The sequence below is a fragment of the Neltuma alba genome, unplaced genomic scaffold (genome assembly GCF_004799145.2).
Source record: "Neltuma alba isolate B1F8T4 unplaced genomic scaffold, ASM479914v2 tig00002557_pilon, whole genome shotgun sequence".
Taxonomy (NCBI): Eukaryota; Viridiplantae; Streptophyta; class Magnoliopsida; order Fabales; family Fabaceae; genus Neltuma; species Neltuma alba.
In genome coordinates this window covers 1-17,065 of record NW_021632915.1, presented here as the reverse complement: position 1 = coordinate 17,065, position 17,065 = coordinate 1, and the positions used below count along the sequence as shown (strand labels likewise).

Below are 17,065 nucleotides of genomic sequence, written 5' to 3'. Positions count from 1 at the left end.
CATATTGTGTTAATTCCTCATTAATTATGGTTGAATGGTCATCTTCATTTGGCTGTGAATCGTTATTCCAATTCCATAAAGTATCTTCATTCCATGGTGAATCATCGTTCCAATTAGCCATTTCTGGAATTAACCCTGTAATTATGGTGAAAACAAAATGTAAGCATTATAAGAATTACACTAAACAAAGTGTAAATAATTTTCATACTGCAAACAGAAAAACCAAACGCATAGATGACAAGTAGAAATTAGCGTAAATATATTACATAATGATTAATAAAGTTCCTACAACATGCCACATCAGTTTAGGTTAAAACAGCAGGTAGTTCAGGTTAACAAGTGCAATAACAAATAGTTAAACAGCTAAGTCCTAAACTAAATCCTATTCTGCAGGTCACTTCCATGTGTCTGGGTCTTGTGCTGCCGGTATCAACCACCTCAACAACTTGCTTCTATCATGCATAAGCCCCAAATAGGCTCGCCTAGCCCACCTCAACCGCGTAAGCATCTTGGCACATGCATAATATAGTTGATTGTCATCATTAAGCTCCTCAACGGTAGTCAGGTGTGCCAAAACCTTATCAACTATTTGGGGATCTTCAACCAATGCTGCTGCTCGCTTGTCAGAAGCAGCTGCTATGACACTCAGGCTATCAGAAATTAATGTAGTTGCAGCAACTTTCTTCTTCTTCTTTGCATCTGATGTCTCACCCCTCTTTCTCTTTCCATAGCTTCCTGAGCCACTTGGTCCAGTACTTGCGGGGGTGTTTATGTTGCAAGCAGCGAAGTCATTTGTGAAGGCACTGGCTGTTGGGTCCACACCAAAGTTTTCATCCTCACTATCCCCTGACCCTTCTTGTTGGTCTAGCCCGACTCTATAAACATCCTCCTCTTCTGTGTCAGGCTGTGGAGCAAACGCTGGCTGAGGCTGTGAGGCTGATGGTGCATACGCATACTCTCCCGAAGCCACAACATCTCTGAATATTTTCATCAGATCTGATGCAAACATCAGCCCCTGATGTCTAAATTTCTTGAAATTAGGGTCCACCTACATGAACATAATTAGGCATAATTAAGCGTTGTTCCTTCTGATATTCAAAATTAAAACTCAACTAACACAAATAATTACCAATATTTTTCGTTGCCACCACTCATCAGAGGCCAACACCCTATTTGTGGCTGCATCATAACCAATGCCAGTTGAAAAGACCTCTTCTTAATACATAATTATAAAACTATTTTTAAAATGATAACCATGGTAGAAAAAGAATTGAGTTAGAGTGTTAAAATACTACCATGGTTATAAAGAGTTTGACTTATTTCGAAAACGTCCCAAGTAGCTCCGGATACATAAAACACCCATGGGTTGAACAACGTAGAACAAAGCCTCAGGATACAGTAACCGCCAACAAGCCCAACATAATATTCATTCTACAAAGACTTAGGGCACAAGAAACATAGGGTGTCTATCCCAGCCCACAAGTCATACACATAAGAGTATCACATACAGCAGAGTCTTATGGCCTTCAGCCATTTTAACAGCATTCCATCAAATACAGTCATCCAAACAAAAGAAAGTATATGTCAACATAGTTGTGGGCCCTAAGATGGCAATATACATAACATTACATGCCTAAACCAGAAAAGGACTACTAGGCTATACTCGCCTATGCCTCTGGTTGCTTCCCTTCGCGCCGAGCCAAACTAGATGGCTCTCCTGAAAAGTATTGATGAACAGCGGGGTGAGACGTAAAGTCCCAGTAACCAAAAATTAATTTATGACATATACAAGTAGGATGGTAAGTTGGTGAAGTAGTGCTTAAATATAGTTTAAGAAATAAATGGTACTTTAATAGATATAATCACATAAAAAGAGTATATCTCTCCATCCACAACACAATTCATATAAAAGTACATATATGCAACAACACAATGAAATATGCCCTCCCATCACCTTGCTCCTCCTTATGACTCCTTGACAAGGACCCGGGCTTTTTGTGCTGAGTAACCCGGCCAAAGGTCACCCCATTCACATCAAGCAACGGGCCCCCTCCTGTACCTACACCGCCCAAGAATGGACTATGGTACAAGAGGTGTCTACCCAAGAGTTCGTTCTCAATTCCAGGCCAAGGAAAAGGAGGAACTACATGGGTCTAACAAAAAGGCCAAACACTGGGATCAATAGTGTAGGCATGCCGCGCGGGCTTCAAGAACAATTATCCTCCACATAACAAAATCCCAACCTCCACATATGAACCCCATGTATAGTCACAATATATATATTAAAAATCTCATAATTTTTCAAAGTAAGATGATATAATTTCAAACAAAGTACGACACATTTTCATCATTTTTTTTCAATAACAAAATATTAGTATATTAAATTCAGCACCACAAGAAAAACAAAATTTACAATAAAGCACAACTCAAGCATACTTAAATCAACATACTTCCCACTTCACCAAAATTTGTCATATAAGAAAATATACACTTTATTCACAGGCATAATTTCACAAATTAACTTGAGAAAATAAAAACATAATAAACACCTTACAATCCAAAGCATGTATATAAAATAAATTAACCCCGGTTACCTCTACTCCAAGCTTAACCTCACAGCTTGAGAAATAAGAGTGCAAATTACAAACTCCGAAGTACAAGATAATCTACAAATAATATAGATACAATTTAATGTACATACAAATAATTAACTTAAATTACATAGAATTTATTATTAATAATATCTATACATATATTTACTATCCAAAAATTCTTACTTCAAATAACATTTTTGTTTCCCCTACCAAATAACTCATTTAAATTATAAATATTTATAAAATATTGTTTTTATCTAATATTGTAAGAATCTCAATTTATAACTTAAGTTTCCAGTTTCAAAATTTTTCTAATAATATAGTCTTAACCTATTTTACATTTTAAACCGATTAAAATATCAATAATATATTAAGTAACCCAAATAAGTTATTTAACTTAAATTTAATCGGTAAAAACATTCTATATATCTTGAATAATACATTTTTCAACTAAAATCTTAGTTTAAAATTCTCAAAACAATCAATAAACAAATATAAACCGATTAAAATTTCAATAATATATCGAACAATCCAAATAAATTATTTAACCTATTTTTAATCGGTATAAATATGATATATATCATAAATGACAGATTTTTCAACAAATAAATTTAATTTTAAATACCATAGATAATAAATAGACAAATCTAAACCGATTAAAATTAACTACTTATTTATCTTTAAATTTCTACAGTCATAAATTGTCAAAAATCACTACTTACTCTGTACCTAGCTCACAAAATTTTCTCTAAACATTGTAGTAATACTACTAATATAAAGTTCTAAATATATAGAAAATATTCATAAAATAAATCTAATAGAAAGAAGTATTTTTATGTACCTAAATGATCTCCAAATGCTAGCACGTCCTTGCAGAAATCTTCACTCACTCTCTTGTTCTTTGTTTTTCTTCCTGCGTCTCTCACCTCTCCTCTCTACTCTACACAACACTCAAACACTCTTCTATTTATCCTTTAACATACCAACCATCCTTCCTCAATTTTCTTCCTTCATTTATTATTCCTCCCCATTTTTCCTCCTCCCTCTTTAATTACCCGTGTCAAATGCTTTTTGTCAATGGTCTTCCCCCATATTTCTTCTCCCCCTTAATAAACCCCCAGCTTTTCCACCGAAAGTCGGTGGAAAGCTGGGTCAAATTTTTTTTTATATATTAATAAAATATTATTATTTAATAATAATAAAATATTATTTTACATTATTTAATTATTTTATTTTATTTTAATAATAATTTAATTTATTTTTTTTTTTTAGTATTTAGGATGTTACACCAGTCTCCCCAGACATCAGTTTTTCCCACAACTTCCAATCTTTTCTCAATACATCGAATCTGTTCTTCAGTTGCTTCCTGTCATACATTTTCCCGCTCCTTTCCCGAAAATTCTTTTCAATTTTCAACCAACCAGGTCTTGTAAACGATGTTCCTTGTCTTTCTTTGTGCACTATTTGCTCGGCACAAACATCGATTAGAATTTTTGTCGTGTAATGATTCCATGTCGCTTTTCCCTTGTCATTATCCATTTCTCTGCGCCCTTTGATCGAGATAAGAGCAACTAAATCAACCAAAGCCCTAAATATGTAATAATGAAAGCCGTATTATATAACACATACATTGTAACCAAACAAACATATATCACCAAGTAACACATTTTAATTGCATAAGCTGTTTAGTTTTCTTATTCAATATTTTTTAAAATTATAAATATATAATCACAATGTCAATGTCCACTATTTTCCAGTGGTAATTGATTGTGAACATTTTGGAATTAAATTTTCAATATATCATATAAATTGAACCTAAACTACATTACATTGATTAATTTTTATCCTAATTTAACTATGTAGGAGTAAAATAAAAACCAAATTAAGAATGATGAACAAGATTATTTACAAAAATAAGTTATATTTATCATAATTAACTAATTTACCTAACTTTTTTAATATAATTAAATTAGTTAAATAAATATCATATTAGAGAGAAGTAAGAGAATATAACAGGAGAAAGAACAACATTAAATTTATTTTGATTGAGACTTCCCCAAATTAATTCCAAATGATTTTTAAGTAATTATCCACATAGTCCTTAATTTCTTTGTATAGTACAAATTAATGTCTTATTACTTTGCTCTATCAACTCCGTTAATTAGCTTTATCAAATGAACCATCCGGACACACATATATACACATATATACACCATGTTACCACCTCATTCTCTTCTACCTTACCCTCATAGAGATCAAATCCTATAACCATAAAAATCAAGAGACCGAAGCTAAGGACATGCAAAACAACAACCATTGTAATTCTGAAAATTACAATTCCAGAGGTCCATATCTCGCCATTAACAACGTATATACGCAACAATTTCTTGAATCCTATAACCATAAAAATCAAGAGAATCCTATACGCCGTTTCCTTGAACCATTAATCGTTGTTTCAGCCTTTGAAAACAGAGGAAGAAAATCGATATGCAAGTAGAAATTTTATGCTACATTCGGTCCCTGTTTCGGTGTCACAACCAGTCGGTCCTCAACATGCAGCAATCATTAACAAATCCGAACTAACACACGATAGGAAATTCTTGAACCATTAATCATTGTTTCAGCCTTGGAAAACAGAGGAAGAAAATCGATATGCAAGTAGAAATTTCATGCTACATTCGGTCCCTGTTTCGGTGTCACAACCAGTCGGTCCTCAACATGCAGCAATCATGAACAAATCCGAATTCAAGCAAGATAGGAAATTCAAGGACGACAGGAAATTCAGGGAGGACAACAAATTCAAGGACGATCGGGGATCAAACCGGAAAAGCGACATAACCGGCCAACCTGCAGTAGATCCAAGCTGCCAGAGGTAGATCCAACGGTATATTGCACTGGGAAGCCAAGATCTCCACGCACGGCTCAAACGCAGAGGCAGACGCCGGCGACGTCGGTTGCAGACGGTGAGAGCAGCTCCGACTTGTGATGAACGAACGGCATCCACCAAGCCACGGACACCTCACCCCAATAGCTGACCTCGCGATGATGACCGGACGGAGCTCACGGTCACCAGCGACGACCTTCTCAGACGCAACCACCGACGGACGTTCTCGAGCCGAGCAGAGACGGAAGCAAGCTGGGAGCTCGGGAAAGGAAAAGAGAGTCACGAGGGTTAGGGAATAAAGGAAGGCAGATGTGAAGAGAAAAATAAAGGTGGTGTCAGAATGGTCATAAGCTGATTCCCAGGGGCCAGAAGCTGCTAGGCACGAGCTTATGCCAATCGTGCGTTCAGGGGGTTTAAAAAATGATAAGCCCAATTGCCATATTGCTCTGCCAAACGGGCCAAATTTTCCACCGAGCTTATAAGTGATTATAAGCCACGTTTGGGTCAGCAAACGCTGACCCAAACAGGCACTTAAACCCCCTGAACGCACGATTAGCATAAGCGACATGGGATCATTACACGATAAATAAAATAAATTTAATTTGAAACCATCTAAATTTCTTTGAAACAAATCTGTGTGTGTATACCTAATTCGAGGTCCCTTCAATAATTAACTGGGAAAATTACAGTTAAGTCTTAAAAAAATAATTATTAAAATTTTTTAATAACAATTTAAATAGCGATAAATTTTAAAATGAAGAAAGACAATCTCTAAGATTTATTTTATAATTTTTTTTATTGAGACATAATTAATTTCCAAATATATACGTGTTTTTTATTTTGATAATATATATACATGGTTATTTTGTTTCCAAAAACGTGTAGGAAAAAAAAAAACTAAATACCCCGTGGTCCTTTCGTTTTCCAGATGCAATTTTCATGGGCCATATTTGCTGATTTTAGCTCTCAGAAATTTAATCAAATGATATATACGTGGACCTAACTAAGAGGCTGTTAAACAAATTTTGCATCCAAAAAAAATACTCCTCCGGTCCTAATTATAAGACCCAATTGACTTATTTGAGGAGATTAAGGAAGTAAGTTAAGTTGGTTATTTATAATAAATAAGTGTTGTCATTCCTAAAATATCCTTGCTAATTAAGTATATTGGCTAAAACTATCATTATTAGAAGGATTATCTTGGAAAAAAATGCATAAATATAAGAGAGAAAATGGATTGGGTCTTATAATTAGGACCAAATAAAAAGTCAAATTGGGTCTTATAATAAGGATCGGAGGAGTATTAAACACTTTTTCTTAAAGACAAAGAATAGAGATAATAAAACAACAAAATAGACGTTGTCATTGTCAAATATTAACTGCGATGATGTAACGCAATGTGTGCAAAGGAAAAACGAGCAGAAATTTTCTTTCAGCCCTTAAAATTAAAATTAAATAGATATTACTATTTTCGGTTTTTAATATAAAAATTGATTATTAATTTGTTAATATTAGTTAATTTAATTATTTATAATAAATATATTTTTTTAAAAAAAATATTTTTATTCATGCGGTACGGGTCATTATAGTCAGAATATACTCCTTTGATTATAAATTTACCCCCACCAAATGTACGAAAAGTTCGGAAAAAGTAAACTATAATATTCAGAGCATCCAAAAAGAGATTTCCCGATGATGATATCTCCTAGTCTTTATAGATAGGCTCATGGCTAGGGGATAGATTCATGATGCCTTTTGGGTCAGGATCATCTGAGTCATAGTGTCTCCTTGTGCAGTAGTAGTCTAGTCGTCCATGATCATCTCAATGACTTCAGAAATGAAAACTCTCCAAAATATCGATGTGATGATTATATTGCATAATTATTTTTCATGCGCGTGATCTTAAAGTTCAAATTCACACATATGCAAATCATCGAGCTTTCCGATCAGCACACATTAATAAATACTCCGTATATGGTTGGTTTCATTTAATATTAAAGCTATCCATAGGAGATGAATTCAATACACAGTGGACGAGGCCAAAATACATCCTCCACATGCCGCGCTTTGTAATTTATTTACTTATTTTTCAAATTACTAGAGCTAACTAATTATTGATAATTATTCATGCATGCAATTGCACTTTTTTTTTTTTTTTCCAATCTTCCCCCAAAACAAACACCTTGGTCTAGTACAATTTATTTTATTGATTTAATCAATTTGGGGAAATCACTTGGAGGGTTACTTAATTGCATACTTGACGAGGCCAGGAATGTGCACGTCCATCATGTACTCACTCCAATCAATACTTCCAACGCCCTCCCACACTTTGTTGCCTTCCTTAGCTTTTCTGTGTTGCTGTCGTCGAAGCTATTGTTTTTATTTTCATAACATTAATTATTCCAAGTTAAGCTAAGTTTACGCATTAACATAAACAACTACGAAATAATCAATTAAAAGAGAATAATTAAATTAAAAAAAAAACATACGTAGCCTTGGAAAACACGTAAGGTTTGTAAAGCTCAGCCATTCGTGTCAGCATTTTGATTTTCCTGTGGTTGCCACTGTAAGCATCTTGGAAGCCTCCGCAAAGCACTTTGTTCGCTAAATTTAATCCCTTTTGAAATCCACCAAAACGTGCAAAAACATTAGTACATGCAGTTTAATATCTACATATAGATATGAGGTGGCTAGGGTGGGATATATATATATATATATATAGAGAGAGAGAGAGAGAGAGAGAGAGAGATTGTTTTGCACAGCTTGAAGTGTACGTAGAAGATGATATACCGTGAGTGGTAGCAGATATTGAATCAGCAAATACATATGGAAATGAGCGTTGCTTGCTAATGTTGCCTTGGATCGAATCATCAAAGGCTTTCCATTTTTGGTGGTCAGTGGGTTATTCTTGAAATAAAGAGACAAGATATTGGGAAGAGATGAAAGTCTAAAAGGATTTCTTGACGAAGAACAAACATGGAATGTGTAATTCTCTGAAGCTTCATTCGAATGATTCGCCATTGCTGCCATCATACAGTTTACTACTATGTCCGCAGGTATCTGCATCATCATCATCATCATCATCATGAATCACTGGCCGAGAGTTCAAATTTTAAATAATATATATTATGCTGAAATATAGTATAAATCAACCATGCATAGATTGTCCTATAACATGGATATCTAAAAAAGAAAGGAACACATATAAATACTTACCAAGTCTAAAATTGTCTTAGGATTACCCGGAAAGCAAGTTAATTTTCCTTTGGCATAGCCACCGATCACAGCATCCACTGTTCTGTAATCATAAAATATATAATTTTCCAACTTCTTCCTCACTTTTATTATCTCTATATATTGTGAAGATAATGTACATATAATTAGTAATAGAATGTCCAGTGTGTATGCACAGTGATTAATACCTGAAACCTTCAATCCAGCCAGGAAAGGGTTCTTTGTAGGTACTGGTCACCATGGTTGGGCGTATGATGACTAGAGGAATCTGATCCTTGAGATGTGACAGAAACATTTCTCCCAGTGCTTTTGTCAATACGTAAGTGTTTGGCCATCCATATAAGTTTGCCCTGTATCGTTTTAATTAAAATTTACATTCCTAGTTCATTTTATTGATTAGAAAGGATGAAAAAGACAGATATGGGGTTTTAAATTGATAATTAAAGAACCTCTTAAGTCCATAATCTTTCATTGCGGCTGAGATGGCCTTTGCATCAGCATTCTCCTCTTCGAGTTGTTGCGTTCTTTTCTTCATAAAACCCAGTTCTGCGTGAATGTCTAATTCTGCAACCTTCTTCAAGGCACGTCCCATCTTAAAGGGTTCTTCCCGTATTACTTCTTTGTCCTTAGCCTCCCCACACACATATGCTAAGATAAATAATTTGAGTCATAATCCTCAATATCAAAATATATGTGTATATAGTATATAATTTTACAGCAAGCCACAAAATGACTAATTTTTCAGAAGCCATGCAAGACCAAAAAGTATGTCTAATTATAATCCACACAAGTCTAAAGAAGTGTTTGGGTGCAAACCAAATCATGGTTTTAAAAATAATTTTACAAGAAGTAAATCTATGAGAAAAGTTTTGTCTCGAGTTGTGTGAAAGTATTTTTAAGAGTATTTTTGGGTTTACCAAACACCTCTGGGCCATGAAGATGTTTGGGTGCAAATCAAATTTGGCTCACGTCTGCGTCCATCTGAACATTCGAGGTTTTAGCTGCTGGGCCATGAAGATGGCATGAGGCCGATGGTAGGGCTAGAAAAACTGAAATGCGATTGTCATAAATTAATTAAAATTTAGTTTATTGACTGTTTGCTTCAAATTAATTAAATAGCCAACCAAACTAAACAAAGCATAGTTCTAAACAGCCATAAGGCTGATCTGTTGCCTCTGATCCTAAGTAAAGAAGTCATGTACCAGAGAGATCATTAATTACTTCACCCCATTCTAAATGTGGGAAATAGTAGGTTGAAAGGTTGTTTTGTACCTAAACAAGATAGTTTAGCTTCTTTGGTTAAAGAGAACTTTTTTTTTTCCAAATTTATATTTTTTTTCTTAATTATGCCAATTAATTGCACACATTAAAAGAAGTTTTTAAGCAATATTTAATGTATACTATTAAATAAGGATATCTTAGAAAAATTAATATATATTTTAAATAAAATTAACTTAATTAATTTTCTTCATCCTTCTAAAATTGTTATGTAGTTCTTATATTTAGAATAAAAAGAAGCAACATGCATGTTTACCAGTTGATACGTGGAGAAGAACTTGTATCTTTTGACACCTCTTTGCGAAGTTTAAGACATTCAGAGCCCCCATCGTGTTAACATTCATTGCAACGTCAAATCTGCATGACCTAGTTGGCCAGAACAAAAAAATCCGCATGATATACATAGTTGGCCGGAGGAGTAATTTGTAATAACACTTTTATGTTACTTATTTTCATCATTGATTTATGATATTAGAATGATTGATTTAATTCATGTTTCAATTTGATATAAAACAAACAAAGAGCGCAGTGTTGATTGGTTCAAACATTTTTGTTCGTGCGTGTGTGTTTGACCAAAAAACAAATTGGGCCTTTACCTGGTTTAAAATTTCGTTTGTGTACCACTCATCTTTTAGCCCTCGTTTGGAAAGGGAAAGAATGAGAGAAAAATAACGAGAGAAATATTAGAAGTTTGCGGCTTGGGACCCCCAATATGTGAAATTATGATTTGGGATCCTCAATTTGAAAAATAGTAAATAAAAACCCGGTCCCATATTATAAACATGAAATCTTAGTGAAATGTCTTAAATGCCCCTCAACTAAGTTGTGATTTGGTCTACTGAAGTTGTCATTTGTTAGAGTACGTGGACTTGTCACTTGACTGAGAGGTCCAACCACCCTTTATCTTGTTGTATCAACCCTTTAAAAAACAGTAGCTGAGATAGTTAGTGATATATCTAGTTGAGTTGGGTAAAAACCAACATTCAAGCCGTACAAACTCCAAGAAATACCCGTAAAAGCAAAATATGATTTAATAAAAGAAACAAGGTTGGTGAAGATATTTATGCTAATTAACCTGTTGATACGTGGACAAGAACCTTGAGCTTAACACATTTTTTGGCGAAACCCATGACATGCTTAGCTCCGAAGGTGTTTAGTCTTAAAGCAATCTCATATAGGCATGTAAGAGGTTAAAATTTCAGGAGATGAAGTAATGTCTGATTTGATATTTTGCAAATACAGTTAAATATTAAAAATACCCTTATCTCAAAAAGCTTATTAATAAGTTTTGAACGGGTAATGACAAGTGTTAAACAACAAATGATAAAAAATTATTGACAATAACAAGTTATTTATTAATAAGTTGTGAATTGGTAATGATAACTGTTGAATAACCAATAACAAAAAATGTATTGGAAATAACAAGTTTGATAATTTTTTTTAAAATTGATATAAGAACATCTTAGTCATTTGATTGTATTTCCAAAAATACCAAACCAGGTACCATATCTTCTACTAAGATTTTGATATTTTAGGTGCCTAAATTGAAATACTGCAAGAAATTAGGAGTGAGCAAAACCAAACCGTGACCGAAGCCAAACTGAACCGAATTCAATTTCAGTTTTTCGATTCGATTATTTTGGTTTTCAATTACATATTCGGTTTCGGTGTTCGGTTCGGTTAGTAAAAAAAAAAAATTCAGTTATGACCGAAAAACCGAATTAAATATATTATATATTTATATTTAATAAATATTATTATAATAAATATATATGTGGGTTTATGTGAACTCTTTAAATATACTTATATTCAACAAATATGGTTATAATAAATCATATTAAATGATGAAATATTTATTAATTAATGATTGTAATTATATTTTATTATTATTTTTAATTTAAAATCACTTTTCATATTTATATATTTCGATTAATTGGTTAACTTAATCAAAATATTTCGGTTAATTCGATTTCGGTTCGGTATTTATAATTTGCTTTATTTGGTTATTCGGTTAATTCGGTTATCACCAATAACCGAACCAAAAGATCGAATGCTCACCCTTATAGGAAATCACAACATTCTAATTCAGGCATGTAAGAGATTAAAAATTTTAGGAGAGGAAGTAATGTCTGATATGATATTTTGCAAATATAATTAAATGATAAAAATGTCCTTATCTCAAAAAGTTTATTAACAAGCTATGAATGGATAATCAGAAGTGTTAAATAACAAGTGAAAAAAAATATACTGATAATGACAAGCTTGATATTTTTTTTTCAAAAAAATCTGATATAAAAACATTTTAGTCGTTTGATTGTATTTTTAAAATACCATGTCAAATACCATATCTTCTATTAAGATTTTGATATTTTAGATGTTTAAATTAAAATATTGTAATTTTTAATTTGTTTTATGTAAATTTTCAACCAAAACAAAAGATGGAGAATCAATTGACAATTTGACTTTTGGGTGCATCGCGTTGGATGTGATCGAGGACAATTGATGAGCGGATGGAACGGCGACACGCGCAGGCAAGTGTCAGTAGTACTGGGAAAACGGGCCGGCCCGTGACGGGCTCGGGCTTAAACGGGCCGGCCCGTTTAAGCCCGAGTTTCAAAAATAAGTCATTTTTTCAAGCCCGGCCCGTGAGATGACGGGCTCGGGCTAGCCCGCGGGCTTTTGGTCTTTTTAATTAAAATAATTTTTTTTATTTTTTTGTATATTTTATCAAAATAATAAAAATGAAACAATAAAAATTACTAATAAAAGGTATAAATATAAATAAAATTAAGTCACAAATATAAACATTATCATGTCTAAACATATATTACAGTATAATAAAGTCTATTGAATAAACAAACTAAATAGAGGACAAACATAAACAACTAAATAAGCATTAAGTTCAGTAGATAATTACAATGCGGATGATCTAGTTTGATTATAAATAATTAACAAAAAAGTTTAACTAACAAACATAGTATACATAAAGAATAATCATTTATCATACCGACAAAAAAGAAAAGAGTCCATCATTCTTAGTTCTAAATTTGTTTCTACTATAAAAATGATATAGATCTTTATTTTAGTTTAAAAGATTTTTTGATCAATTATATTTCAAGTATAAAAAATATGGGAGAATGATAAATAAAAATTGTAAAAATTATAGATATAGTATTTTAATAGGTTTTGACAACTTATAAATAACAATATATTTTTATGAATATACCTAGTTTTAAATTTTGCAATTTTCATGTTTTTTTGGTTATTTTTCCCACAACTATAGTGATTCTTTTTTTCTTTTTGTGAATGCTATCTATGTGAGCTGCCAAGATAAGTAAAACTAAGAGTATGCTATGTTTAAAATGTTAGGGTTTTCTTTTTTAAATTAAGAAAAAAAGACAGAAATTAAAAAAAAAATAATTTGGCGGGCCTAAACGGGCCGGCCCTGTATTTTTCGGCCCTACAGGGCTAGTCCTTTTAAGCCCGACTTCCCTTTCAAGGCTCCAAAATACAAGTCCGGCCCTCGACTTAAACGGGCTTAAACGGGCCGGCCCGACGGGCTTGGCCCGTTTTCCCGGCTCTAAGTGTCAGGCCAGCAAATATTAATAAATACTACCTCCGGTCCTTATTATAAGATCCCGTTTGACTTTTTATTTGGTTCTAATTATAAGACCCCAATCCATTTTGTCTCCTATATTTATGCATTTTTTTAAGATAATCCTTCTAATAATGATAGTTCTAGCCAATATACTTAATTAGCAAGGATATTTTAGGAATAACAACACTTATTTATTACAAATAACTAACTTAACTTATTTCCTTAATCTCCTCAAATAAATCAATTGGGTCTTATAATTAAGACCGGAGGTAGTATAATAATTTTGGTTGTGCCCCCACAGCGGGGCCTAACGGCTACCCGCAACATAATAAATACAGACAAGATCATTAAAATAGCAGAAACTGGCCGTGTGGTTATTATTTTGGATGTACTTTTCCTGATTCCACCATCTAAATTTCTTTGAAAAAATCTGTACGTGTGCACCTAACTTGAGGTCCTTCAATAATTAATTTCCAAATATATATCGTGGTTTTTTTATTTTGATAATATATATACGTGGTTATTTTGTTTCCAAAAATGCATAAAAAAAAGACACGAGGTATCCCGTGGTCCTTTTATTTTCCACATGCATTTTTCATGGGCCATATTTGCTGAGTCTAGATCTCAGCAATTTAATCATATGATACATACGTGGATCTATAAGGGTCTGTCTGGCTTAATAAGAAGAAGGATAGAGGAGGGATTTTAATGGAGGAAAGGGAAAGAGAGGAGAGTGGAAAGATTTTAATATTATTTTGTTTGGATTTATAAAAAAAGAGGAGAGGGGAGGGGAGGGAAAAATATTTTGACATGGACAATTTGCACTTTTTTATTTAAGATTATTTTTGCAAATTTTATAGAATGTTTAATAAAATAGAATTGTAAATAACATTTAATATATTGAACAATACTTATACTAAAATTCTAATATACTGTAGAATATGAAGTATTATTGAAAAGAAGGCTGAAGTAATGTTCAGCCACAACTTATACTATATCTTTGAATGAAATATTTGGTCATACAAAAGAGAGAGCAACATATGGAGATAAGAAGAAAAGAATTTAAGGTAGTATATGGATATTAAAAATAAATACGGGCATAGCTGTCACAACATAGTAAAATATTGCTCTTTCCCTTTAAATCTTCCCAATTTTGGAAGGGAGGCTGAGAAGGGGAGGCCCTCCTAAAATCTGTGCGTTGTCAAAAATGATAAAAATCCCTTCTCTTCCCTTCTCCCTCCAAATCCTTCACACCAAACGCATCCTAGAGGTCAATATTCTGTTATTCGGTTCACTTGTATCCCATTATCCTTGCCGGCCCCCTATGACATACAAATGGCTGAAATGCGTTCAATCTTTAAAAGTTATACATAGCTCTTCGTTTCACTTGCCATGATCATTTTCTTCAATTCGTCCTCGTTTATTTGCCTTTGAAGTACTAGTAATTCCTTCATAATATCTAGAAAAAGAAGATTCTAAATTACAATAATTTTTCTGCTAGTTAACTCAGGTGTCCAGTTCTACCTGCGAGAATGAATAGTGAAGAAGCGCGATGTCAGGCTCTGATGATGATTATTTTCTTACCTTTTAGTAGTTTGCTGTGTTGGTGGCTCTACCATTCAAATTATTTCTTTCGGTCTTAAATATAAAATTCATTTTGTAGTATAATTTATTTTATAAATTAGCACCGAGTAACTAGGACTGAAAGTAGTAGTAATAATAATAATAAGAAAAAATTAATATTGCATTATCCTTTTTGCTTTTTATTTCATCTTTCCTTGTTGCTCCATTATCCTTCTGTTTACTTAGAGTGTGTTTCGATTAACGGTGACAAAATTGACTTTTATTTTGTCAGACTTTTGGAAACATGAATAAAGGTAAAAGTCAGTTGATTTATGTTTGTATTAACTTTTATAAAGGTTAGTTTAATAAATTGAAACCGGTTTGGGTAAGTAATGAAAAAATTAATTTAGATATAAAATAGCCCAACTTATAAATTTATTTATAATATAGTTATATACATAAATATTTTAGAGAGATCATATAACATATGATATAATTAAGTAATTTATTTAACTTTCATAATCTCTTCAAATTAGTCCATTGGGTCTTATATTAATTAAGGACCTGAGATAGTATATTACATGTATATAATTTGATAAATTTAAGAAATATAATGAATGAAAAATAATTAAATTATTACCGGAAAAAATCATATTATTGGATCAAGACAGGACCTACTTAAATGCTCTTATCATTATTTTCATCTTCATTTTTTCTCTCTCCACGTTAGCAACAAAGAAAGCTAATATTTCTAGCATTGTACTGCATGGCACTTTTCCTCCATGAGTTAGTTGGGTTAAAAACCCACCCAAACAACCTTTAATCTGTAAATGAATCTTGAACCTGTGTTTCAGAGTCCCAAGCTTATTACCTCGATGAATCGGAAATCCAAACACACTGTTATGCAGTTAGTTTTAGATGGGAGTGATCTGACTGAGCAGCTACTGACATGGAAAGAAGAGAAAAGATTGACTGTGGAAGAAGCTTCCTTTAATTTCCTTCCCCATGCTCTCTTCTCTATCCCCACTCGCCCACTCCCGTTACTCTTCGTCCTCCTCCCTTCTCCCTCTAAACCCCCACAAACTCACATTCCCCACATCCCATCTTTCCCCTTCATTAAACTACACATTATTATAATTGATGGATGCCCGTGAAAATTCCCCACATCCCATCTTTTATGGTTGCAGTTTGGATGAGGGAAGAAAGGAAGAAACCGAGCTCAGTATCATTTGCCTCCTCTCACTACTGTTCTCACCATGGCTTTAGCGTTTTTTCGACAAGAGTATTATAAAAATTAAAAAGTAAAGTTCTAGTTCGACTTTCGTTTCGCAATTTTACGGAATTTACTGCAACTGAATGCAACTCAAGCTAAAATAAAAACAACACATTGGATAAGTATTAACTACTATCAGATTATAATAATAAACGAAAATGAAAAATCTAATATAAAATTATACATCAAAATAAACTTAAAATAACGCCAAGATTCTAACGATTAAAAAATGAAATTCATGAAAGATTAAACTGAAATATACCGTTCTGTACGGGCGCAGGCTTACTGTGGGGGAGTCATCTTTAAAGCGCGAGCGACTCGGTTGGTGGCCGAGTTTGCGTTTCTCCTGCATGAAAATCCGGTGAACTCGCTCACTGAAACGCCAGCGACTTAGACTCGTCGGAGCGACTCGCTTATTGATCATGTAATCGAAGCGATTGAACGAGTTATACGTAAAAACACACTTCTGGGATCCCCATATCATTAATAATACTTATATATATTATATATATATATTTATATCATTGATTGGTTTTGTTTCCCCTCAGCTTCATCAGTATTTGGGCAACCTGGGAGATGAATTAATTGCGTAGTTGACGAGGCCAGGAAAGTGGGACATTCAGCAAATAGTCTCTCCAATC

General features: G+C 33.2%; 1 protein-coding gene across 1 annotated transcript; it reads right to left on the bottom strand.

Moving 5' to 3' along the window:
- Positions 1-7,763: 7,763 nt before the first annotated feature.
- Positions 7,764-10,385, bottom strand: LOC114732458 (fatty acyl-CoA reductase 3-like). Its single transcript, XM_028919742.1, has 7 exons — positions 10,247-10,385; positions 9,162-9,360; positions 8,901-9,062; positions 8,695-8,776; positions 8,269-8,538; positions 7,968-8,095; positions 7,764-7,848 (listed from the first exon to the last, which is right to left on the bottom strand). The coding sequence occupies exons 1-7, from the start codon at positions 10,383-10,385 to the stop codon at positions 7,764-7,766; spliced, it is 1,065 nt and encodes a 354-aa protein (XP_028775575.1).
- Between the last annotated feature and the right edge of the window lie 6,680 nt (positions 10,386-17,065).

What these genes read in the sequence shown, in the direction of transcription:
- LOC114732458 (XM_028919742.1), bottom strand. Translation starts at nt 10,385, where the DNA reads ATGCGGATTTTTTTGTTCTGGCCAACTAGGTCATGCAGATTTGACGTT. An exon ending in AAAGATTATGGACTTAAGAG is followed by an intron (nt 9,063 to 9,161) that starts GTTCTTTAATTA and finishes AAAACGATACAG; the next exon opens with GGCAAACTTATATGGATGGC. An exon ending in GGCTGGATTGAAGGTTTCAG is followed by an intron (nt 8,777 to 8,900) that starts GTATTAATCACT and finishes TTATGATTACAG; the next exon opens with AACAGTGGATGCTGTGATCG.